Genomic DNA, 11,214 nt, shown 5'->3' with positions numbered 1-11,214 from the left:
TGTACTCATTAATTACTTGTTTACCCGTATACTTTGCGTGCGCCTAGCTGGAGTCCCACATCCTTTTATGAATGTATATTCGCCCTGGCCACGTGCCAGCTGGTGAAGACACTCGCGAGTCAGGTCTTCAGGATGAAAACTAGTATTCGGATCTGTGCAGAGAAGAAGGGTTAAACGCGAATCACAGGAGATAAGATAGTTCTTGCAACAGGAAATCCAGGGTGCCAACCGCCAAAAGAACCCAGAAATACCGGACACTGCCAGCTGTCGACATGTCTGCTGTGGGGCTGACTGACCTAGTCATGAAGGACGAGCTGTTGTTTTCTTAGTGTAGTGGTGCCCCGATTACATACTACACCCTTCATGCTGCCCTAGCTTTGCAAGCTACACTCTACAGACTGCAGATCAGGTACCGTACTAGTAGTAGTAGTCATGTAGTAGTACCGTCCACAGTTATCAGCCGGATTGTCTACAATCATGTAGATTGCAGATTACCGGGCCGGGGGTATAACATTTTCATTTAAGCCGGCACACAGTGCGATTCTCAGCGATCAGGAAAGAGGGTGGCGAAGGATAACAGAGTGACTGGTACATTTTGTCTTGGGCCAGAAACTAGAGGAACAGTGCTCTCCCCAGCCTGGAATCTTTCCCTGGCAGAATTATATTGCCTGAGCGGAAGAAATGGCCGTAATGGGGTCGGGAATTGGCGCTTTCGTCTGTCTTTCTGTTTACCTGTTAGCAACGGACAACGTCGCTTTAGCCGTTAGCATGGAAACACTTGTGCATCAAGATGGGGATCAAAAACAGGAGGCAGACATTTTGGGAAATCCTGGCGATTCAGTATTGCGGCCACCAGCAGCACGCCGTTGGTATGGCCGTCTCGGACCAGATGGAGCGACTCTACAGTCAATAATGGTGGACCTACTCGGCCGTGGGGTTTCTCCTGGCAGTGATGAGTCCACGGACGATGATAATTTTAGGGTTCCCTCTCTTCTTCTACCGACCATCTCAAATCCGTTCCCCCAGTATCGTGATAACTTGAAAACGTCAAGTCAACGGGCCTACTTTCGACCATTGCTTTGTCCAGAGCCCATCACTATCTCCGAGCCTGGTCTAGCTCCTTACCAGGTTCTAGTATTTCTCTCCACCGCCCCAGAAGGTTGGAAAGTTGTCGGTGCTCGTAAGCGTGTGTTTTATGCAACCTATGACGTGTCTCCGCCTGAGGGTCAGACCTGGCAAACACGCACTGCCTTGCAGCGGCGGCGACCACTACCCACCGTGTGTGGCAACCACAGCGACGATCTACTGCCTGCACTTGCATTTAGTGCAGCTCAGCAAGCTGTCTACCTGTTTGGTTTCGGTGTTCATCCCAGCTGTGCAGTATTGCAGCGATGGAAAGTGGGCGATGATGACGGGTTTCGTGAGGTGAGCAGCTCTGGTGGTCAGCATGTACCACACCTTTTCCATACCCTGCTCGCCGTGGACTCTCCGAAAGACAACTCCACCACACTGCTACTATCATTCGGCGGTCTACCCAACGAGTGTCTGCCATCACTTAATCGCAGTGCTTGTAAGAGCTATTCCAGCGACATGTGGTCGCTGGTGGTAAGTGTTGACAATTCCACCAGCAACAGGAACTGGTCACCAGTGTACTACGCCGAGAACAACACGATCCCAAGTGGCCGCCTTGCCCCCATTGTTGTAGCTGTTGATGATGATAATTTGCTTATGTACGGTGGTGTGGGTCGGCAGGAGATTTCCCTGACACATGCTCCTGTTATGCACTGGAGAGACGTGCCGATGTGTGATCTGTGGCTGTATCAACTGAGTAGCCGAGAATGGAGGCAGCTCGATGGGCTGCAACGAATCTGCAACACCCGCAAAAGAAATCCCTGCGAAAGAGAAACACCAATGCGGCCTCTGGCCTCCTACGACAGACGAGAGAGGCTACTGACCGTGGTCTCTTTGTTTTCTTCTTCAGTTAGTGTCTCCCAATGGCAATGTTTCATTGATCGCATCCAAGTAGCTACGTTCAGTTGGATGAGAAAGGAGTGGGTGTTGAAGGATTTCCAGCACAACGTACAGAAGAATATCATGATACACGGAAAATTTGGAGAAGCGCGGAAACGACAAGAATTTCTCGCGTGGAATGGACGCAAAATATTGACAAGTGTACTCCGCCTTCAGAGCGCAGAGATTGTAGTCTCAAAGGCGAACGAGAGAAGTGGTTTTGGAACTGTGGACTGGAGATATCTGACTGGGGGCGAGGTGGAAGTCTTCAGGTTTGTCGGCAACTTTGGCTGTATGAGTCCGCCGGTGGTTAGGGCTAAAGACGACACGTTCGTATTCCTGGGAGGATTTTGTACGAGCACAGATCACATCTACAAAGGCTACCACATACCAAACTGGAAGGTGATGCCAGTATGGTACTACAGCAAGTCAGGATTTTACACGATGCGGATTGTGAAGCCGGGCCCGCCATTTTTACAACGTAGTCTCTACAGCGTAGTCAAGCTGGAATCCAAGGGAGGCACAACAGCTGCCGGACACAGCAAGGCAGTCATGTTCGGTGGTGTCTCCCTTACGGGCCATCCTCTCCCCGCTGAAATTTGGTGCTTTGACTTGCGCAGTGGCTACTGGCAACAAGGTGTGGAACGAAACCGTACAAATTCTCCAGGTGCCCAGGGACAGCCGTTGGCTGGCCATGTGGCGTTTTCTATGGCTTCAACAAAGTATCCAACGTTCATCGTGTATGGCGGAGCAGATCTCGGGAGCCCGTTTCTCTCTAATTCTCACAAGCTTTCTGCATTTGAATTTGATGATTTGGGTGAATGCAGAGGGCGTTGGCGCTCGATTTCCTCAATCGTGGAGCCAACAAATCGCACCCTGCCTTCTCTTGTTCTACATTCTGTGACCACATTCGAGGACCAGATATACGTGTTTGGCGGGTATCCAACTTTCCGTGGCATTAAGGATATGCCATGTGGCTCGTTTTTTCGCCTGGACGTGGACGTCACTGGGGACCAAGGCCGGGCGTCATGTGAGCCGATAACAGGCACACCTCACCATCTCCGGACTCTCATGGGCCACTCGTTGACGCAGTACTCTAGTGACTCACTACTCTTGCTGGGAGGTTGTAGTCAACCACATTGCCTGAGTAAGACACGTCGTGCCCAGATTGCGTATTTGTTGAAGTTTAACGACAGGAAGCATCGCTCTGCAGTCACAGCTATCACGTTTTTCACCCATACCCCTATTCTGTTTCCGCGTGTCGAAGGGAATGGGGTGTTTGGAAGCGTATTGAACACGGTATCCCCCAGATTTTACGGAAGGCTCAATCCAGAGTTCAAGCCTGCATCATCGTATGTGTGTTTTAATGAGTTGGTGACCAAGGCATGTCCAGTAGGATACGGAAATCTCGGAAATGGCAAAACAGAGTTGGAATGTGAACCTTGTCCTAATGGCACTTTCTCCGACACCACGTCCACTAACTGCACGCTCTGTCCAAGGTTCACCAGACCCCTCTCCAGTCGAATTGGATGCGAAGCAATCAATCCTTGTGAAAGTAGCCCTTGCCACCATGGCACCTGTATCCCTGGCATTGGCCAATTTACATGTCATTGCAGCTCTGGTTATGTGGCCTATGATCATTGTCAGATACCCTGGGTTAACATTGGTGCAAGCTGTGGTTCGGCTTTGGCCATATACGTGGCTCTCGGCATCATCACTGGCATCTATAGGCGAATGAGGCGAGAGTCTCGCAGGAAAGATGAGCAAATCCAAGATCGTGATGTGACGATCTGTGACTATCGCAAAACACTGGAAGAGCTCGCTAAGAGCCGCTACATCCGCTCCGATGAACTGGACTTGCAAGATCCGGTCAGTGCTACTCGCCTTGCCGTCAGCTCGCAGAGTGAGATCTGGAAAGCCAAACTGGGTGACATGGTCGTGGCTGTGAAACAGCTGCGTGGGAAACACTCCACATCACGTCAACGGAAGGAGCGTTTCTACGAGGAGGCAGATGAGCTGCGGCGTGTTCGCCATCGCAATATTGTCATGTTCCTTGGTGCCGGGCCAGAGCAGGGCCAGGAACGACGACGTCCGTTCATTGTCCTGGAGTACATGGCACGTGGGTCACTGCACTCCATCCTGAGCAATCCAGCCGTCAAGCTGGAGCTAGCGAATGTTGTCGACTTTGCCCTAGATGCTGCACGTGGCATGAAGTTCTTGCACGGCCTGGACCCAGCCCGCATTCACTGTAATCTGAAAACGCCCAACTTGTTGGTGACGGAGAAGTGGGTGGTGAAAGTGGCTGACTTCGGCATGGCGGCGCTGCTATCAAGGTATGGCGAGCAAGATGGACACGCAGCTGCCCACAGAGGATCGGTCCAAACGGCGGGCAGCTTATTCCGTGCGCTCAGTGAGAGTGCTCCTCTGCTGTCGCCCACCGCCGCGCCTGAATATCCAGCATACCCGAACAGGGCCCCGGGCAATAGGTGGAGTTCCCCGGAGACACTGGTTGATGGTATATTCAACTGTAAGACAGATGTTTACAGGTAAGGAAGCTGCTACTGATAGCTATTTTTATCGCAAAGGCTTGAAAGCTACCGGCATTGTACACGTTCTTTCAACTAACTTCACGCACACGCGCACACGCACACACACGCGCGCGCACTTGTCTGCGTTACTGCTACATGCATATAGCATAATTTTTCGCTTATTAGGCACAAAAGGTCGCACCTCTTGGTTGCGTTTGTGTAAAGGCGCGACCTGCATGAGATTGACCAGTGGATCTTGCAGGCCTTGTTCGACTCTTGCAGCTTCCAAATGTTTTCGACAGCTGTGTGCTTTTCTCGTACTGTTTGTGTCGGGGTGAAGTCAAAAAAAAAAAAAAAAGGCGCGGAATGCATTCCCAGACAGGCCATGGTAGATTTGACCAGAGGCTCTGAGAAGGGAACATCCCTTAGCAATCGCACAGACCTGGTGTCAATGTGGCGACCAGAGTCAAATTACAACCCTCGTATCTTTAAAACCTACCTAACTCCCCTGTGCACGAATTGCAATCTGCTTGGGGTCGGATCTCCTAGTGACCTGCTCCCCGACCGCAGTGGCACCCTGGTTAGTGGTATAATGACGCTGTTTATTTTATTTTTATTTATTTCACTCAACTCGTGGTCCATGACCAATTGGCACGCAAACTGCGAGAGAGGGGTGATAGCCAACCACGGCAAGAAAAGAAAAGAAAGGAATAAAGAAAAAGAGAAGAAAGAAGGATAAACAAGAATCTAGCAAGGAGATCCTATCGTACTAAATTATGCGATCGGAGTGTATTTTTGAAGCTGGAAAGACATTTTGATGTCTTAACCTGCTGGGGAAGTTGCAGCCAAAAGCTGTTTGCTAACAAATTATTATAATTATCACAATGCCACTCATACTGATGACCCCTTTCTTCCTCATTCACACCCACACCCATACCCACTCCAGTCACCCCCCCCCCCCCCCCACCCCCGGCACACCCATATCCACTCCAGCCCCCCCCCCCCCGTCACACCCACACCCATACCCACTCCAGTCCCCCCCCCCCTGGTACACACACAGACTACTCTTTGGGATAACAGTTTATTATCGATCTCTCGATTATTATTGTTAGCAAACAGCGTCAGGTTTGTCTGCAAAAGTTACTCCATTTCGGAGCGTACAAGAACAAGTAAATTCTATTTCTATGTAAAAAGTACGCACAAGTTAAAGGGTAGGTCCGACACTTAGCCATTTTGATTTCAATTAAACCTCAGAACACAATCCATATCACTGAAACCAGGGAGTCGTAAAATATCGGTATTTACGACTCCCTGCTGAAAACAGCATACTCACAGTGGACACTGATTCAAGCTTCACAAAAATACATTCTTTTTCAGGACTGTTGGATGCAAAAACCCTATCGAGTAATCCATAACGTACTCAGTACGACTAGTTGATTGAATATCTGATACATTGGGGCGCGTATTGCACAGTCACATGCACAGCACGCTTCTGCTCGCTGCACTGATTCGAATGACACCATACACGCATTTGTCAGGCATACCTAAGTATGCATATCGCCTATAGTAATATATCGCCTATAGTGATATTTTCACGAAAGTCAAACACCAACGCTATAGCCGATCCGTACTGTACTACAATGTTTGTGCGCGAAGTGTGTGGGTAGAGTGAGGGCTGCGTCCCACCATCCAGCATCCTGTGTACTGTAACAGGAAGCGTGAGTTTCGACGTCTGATTCTCTGAAGATTAAATTAATGTTGATGGGTCACTGCTTGGCTGACAGCCACGCCACAGCCCAGTGGGTAGAGCATCGCCGGCCTAAAGCGAAGGTCCCTGGTTCAAATTCTGGTGATGACAGTCAATTTTTCCTTCAGATTTCCCCTTTTCTGCACCCTCAACCTATGAGGATTTGCAGAGTATTAAATGGCTATAATTGTTTCAACTATACTCCTGAGGATTGCTTTACTAAAGCATGAAACTCTGAGTTGAGGTATATGTTTGTTTTTACTCCAGTGGATTTCTAGATCGTATTAATTTAATTAAGTTCTGCATGCAGGTGGTGCATAGAGCACTCTGTATAGTAGAGATGTTTCTGAGGAGAGGAGTACAATTAGCCCTTGGCGGATTCTGCTCGAAAAGCAGTGAAATTGGCAGAACCACACAAAACCTTATGGCGGTCAATTCCTCGAATTCTGCTCCATTTCTTTATCCACATACCAAACATGCATGAAACGTACCAGAAAAGGTACCGAATTCTGCCAATTTTTCTGCCGGCATCATCCGCCAAGGCCTAAGTACAATGACTGTACTCATGTACAGTGTACATTGTGTTGTTTGCAAGCCTCATTCTAGATAACTGTGAATTGCACGTGTAGTGAAGATCCTGTTTAGGATTCGCCCTCAGAAATGGCCCTATTGCCGCTGAACTTCACCAGGAACTCTTTATTGCGGGGAGCTGCCTAGAAACTTAGTTGTGCATCAACGCTGCTGTACAGTCATTAGAGAGGTTGAGATGCACGTTATTTCTGACGTGACGCGAAAGTTCAGCTCGCGTTATTTGCTCGCACGTCGAAAAATCAACGCAAGTGACCTGCTGCTCACGTCGAAATTTGGAGTTTTACGCCAAATTTGACGTGAAACTGCGCGTCACGTCGGAAAGAACGTGCATCTTAACCTCTCTATTATTTCCAAACGTGTCTTTTCTTCCCATGCTGCAGCTTCGGTGTAGTGCTCTGGGAAATGTACACACGTCTCACACCTTACCAGGGCATTGAGGACTTTGATGACATCAGCAGCCTGATCAAGTTGGGTCAGCGTCCGGAGCTACCCGCCGCGATGCCCTTGACGTACCGAGAGCTTGTGGAGAAATGCTGGCACAGTGTGGTAGGGGAGCGTCCGACGTTTCCCGGAGTTGTGCGCTGCCTCAAGAGGATGCAGAAGGAGATCACAAGATCTGTTGAGGAAGCCGTGGAACTGTAGTTGCTCAGGATCGCACTGTGTAAATGCACTATGATTCTCATGAGCAAATATGAGGCTGAGATATAGCCATGTCTCTCTCCCTCTCCCCCTCTCTCTCTCTCTCTCTCTCTCTCTCTCTCTCTCTCTCTCTCTCTCTCTCTCTCTCTCTCTCTCTCTCTCTCTCTCTCGCTCTCTCTCGCTCTCGCTCTCTCTCTCTCTCTCGCTCTCCAAGTAATATTAAAGTTGTTGTCGTCTACCTTTCGTGCATTCGTTATAGTAAAAATGCACTACAGTTCATCTCTTCGCATATCCTCTTTTTGTTACAGCAGAATGACGGTGATACTATCACTTTGTTAGTGTATTGATTGACGATGACGGAGATATCTATATTATGAGGCCACCGTGAATGAAGAGTTTCAGTTTTTGAGACCTTCACAGTGTATAAGAGCTGTAGATAGTAGACATTATCACACAACGCGATGGTGTTCTTGCGTAACATCGTGCTATGTTCCATGTGTGGAGAAGTCTGAATCTCCTACTCTGTACAGCACTAAATCAGCTGTTATTGTTTTCACCCCCCCCCCCCCCACACACACACCCCCCACCTACTACCCACGTTACCCATTTATTCTCGTACATGTGCATGTGGTGATTGTACTAGGCTTTCATACATGTACACTGCTTCACCGAAGGACGTACCCAGAGTGCTGACAGTGCTCAACACCACAAAGGCAGAGCGTAATACACAACAGAACAACAAGGACAATCAAGGCTTGTTTGCTGCTACTTTAAGTTTCACGCTCACGCAATCATCAGGCAACTGTCCGTTGTGTACACTGCTTCTAAATTTCTTTGCTTTGCCTTCTGAATTTCTCCCCAATTCCATCATATCATCTTGATCCATCTATAGCCAAGTATAGGCAGCGGTATCCGTGAGACGGACGGCTGCATTAAACGTGCTACTTCTTCTACATTTGGTGTTGTAATCCTTTATTTCAATTCACTTTTGAAAGCACAGGCAGTACTACTGCCTTCTCACCAGAGATTGGCTCTCTGATTCCTTCGGTAACTACCACAAACGAAAGTAGTCTAACATATTTGAAGAATGAAAATATGAAAGGGAAGAAGCCAGCAACTATGAAAGTGGTCCTTTACCAACGTATTGTACAGGTTCATAATAAGAAATTTACCAATTCAACTGGGCTATTGTACTGGATTGTCCCATGAATCTTGGATGCGGCCTTGTGACACAGAACGATATTTACGTAGATGTTAAATTCAGACCCTGCGCTTGAATTCATCTTTGCGCACAACGAGGCGAACATCAGGAAGCAACTCATTCCATAGAACAGCACCTCGGAAGCGAATGGACGACTGTCCCGCCGAGCCAAGAAGGAACGGGACGCGCTGAAGTCGCGTCATCTGTCCACGCGTAGCTCTGCGATCGTGGTCGACCAGATCGGGCGCAATAGGTGTGTAGAATGACGAAAACAGTTGACTGGTGAGAGCGTGAAGACAACGGAAGACGAAGACAAGGACTTTCTGACGGCAGAGCTGCTCAATGGTGGATAACCGAAGTCTCTCGCGCAGGGGCTGGATGGCGACGGGGTTATGCAATCGCAAATTTGAGCCACCCGGATTTGATTCGTTGTTGTGGGTCTCGCAAATCACCCACAGCAACACTAGCATTAAAGGGCTGGAGGGAGGGACGGTTGAGGGACTGAGGAAGACAGGGAGAGAGGGAGGGAGAGAAAGAGAGATAGATAGATAGATAGATAGATAGATAGATAGAGAGAGAGAGAGAGAGAGAGAGAAATGGAGTTTTTGGAGGTTTTGGCATGAAGAAGTTTGATGCAGAAGGGTTATAACTTTGGTTAAAGATTGGGCAAGTCGACAGCAGTGACAAGAGCTTTAAATGTCCGCTAGTCGCTTTCCGTTCGGACTTCAACAGTCCAAACAAACTTGTCACGGCTCCAAGAGAACTCTGCAATAATATTATGGTCAAACAGCAACAGTGACTGTTTCATCATGCTTCGCGTCACACGAGCCGTGGTTGTTTCCGATTCGCTTCTCCATGACATTCTAGTAGTGCTACGTGAAGAACTCACTCAGTACTGTTGTGTTGAGTTACTGAAGTAAAAACAATACCAAACCATACCATACCCAGCACGACACGCTGCTTCGGACCCAGAACTCCCAGGCCAGGGCGATTCCCCGGGACAAAGACGCCGGAACCATCGTCGCAGTAAAAGGCTGACTGAGCAGCGGAAGTAGTACATGTCAAGCAGTTTGTCTGAAACAAACACTCAGTTGCATGTGGTTGTATCGAGAGGCCATGAACTAGAGGGCTTCGTGCTGTAGTCATATTGTACATCAATTGTCAATTAAGCGAAAGCTATACGTGCTACACATTACGAAGTCAAGTGGTGTGCTTCACTGTCCGAAGAGTGCTCAATACGCATGTAGGGCAGAGCCTTGTACACAAGAGAGGGAGATTGGAAGCTTTGTTACAACCCCTTATGTTCTGGCGGCCCGTTTTGGATCCATCAGTTGCCTGATGATCGTGAAACTCAGAATTGTAACACAGCTTCCAATCTCTCTCTTGCGTGCTACACATTACATAATTATGTTGCATTGATGCCTACGCAGAGAAACTCCTCATGATAATACCGTGTGCTGATAATAATTTCCCGTGTGCCCAGGCTCTGTGCTCTGCTGCACAAAGTCACTGGTCCACAACCAGTGTAGGCATGGTGGCTCCGGTATAACGTTAGTAGCCAGTACTATCTGGTGCAGTAACTGGGTGCCTGGCACTCAGACTGGGACTTCAGTCATAATAATACTTTGAAGTACTTGTAATAATAATAAAAATAAAAATAATTCCTGGTGGTCTTCTTATGTTCTGTATGTATGTTACTGTATTCGCTTTAGTTTGTAATTGAAACACTGTGGTATTAATTATGTGGTTATTCGTGTTTGATCTTTCTGTGGGCACGCATTGGAGGTTGTGCCCAGTGATGAGCTTTGCCGGCCTGAATTTTTCGCCAACTTCTGATGCTCCCCTTTCTGCAATACTTGTTGTCATGATACCTATGGGTTTTAATGCCTGTGATGGTACATGCACCTTTGTCCTCTCTCACTCTCTCTCTCTCTCTCTCTCTCTCTCTCTCTCTCTCTCTCTCTCTCTCTCTCTCTCCCTCTACCTTACTTTTACCCATATATTATTCCCTGCTGCTTACCTTTGGCTATTATAAGTCCGGTGAGTTACTGTAACACCTCCTATTTATTTTATTTTTTTCAGTTTGGAGTGGAATAAAGAATCATAATAATAATAATTATTAATAGTCTGCGCCGTTCTTTTCCATGCACATAAACTTGAAAAAGAAGTAGAACTGTGAACAAACAGGCATCCTGTGCATGGTTTAGTTGTAGCCTGTTCGTTCTACCGCACATCGTTCTTTGTGTTGTTCTATTTGAATTCGCAGGACCAAACGAGCAGAGATGTTCTTCTGCGCCCCAAGCAAGATACTATTACGTAGATCTACACGTATGATCGGGCGACTGCAAACTTGTTTGTTGCTGATATTAGGCATGTGTTATTATGGTAATGGATTCAGGCAACTGTGTGTCGCTCCCTACGTGGGAGCTCGCGCATTTCCTGACGACGACTCGACGAGCTCCCGCGTAGGGAGCGACACTCAATTCCTTAAGTATAGC

The 11,214-nt window shown here is 48.0% G+C and overlaps 1 protein-coding gene across 1 annotated transcript; it reads left to right on the top strand.

The window, feature by feature from the left end:
* The first annotated feature begins 542 nt into the window (after positions 1 to 542).
* LOC135818161 (uncharacterized) lies at positions 543 to 8,540 on the top strand. Its single transcript, XM_065331504.1, has 2 exons — positions 543 to 4,556; positions 7,257 to 8,540. Exons 1-2 carry the CDS (start codon positions 682 to 684, stop codon positions 7,516 to 7,518), a joined length of 4,137 nt encoding a protein of 1,378 aa, XP_065187576.1. The 5' UTR covers positions 543 to 681; the 3' UTR covers positions 7,519 to 8,540.
* The last annotated feature ends 2,674 nt before the right edge of the window (positions 8,541 to 11,214 follow it).

The sequence above is a fragment of the Sycon ciliatum genome, chromosome 5 (genome assembly GCF_964019385.1).
Source record: "Sycon ciliatum chromosome 5, ocSycCili1.1, whole genome shotgun sequence".
Taxonomy (NCBI): Eukaryota; Metazoa; Porifera; class Calcarea; order Leucosolenida; family Sycettidae; genus Sycon; species Sycon ciliatum.
Note: the sequence above shows the minus strand (reverse complement) of the source record. Positions and strands in the feature narration are given on the sequence as shown.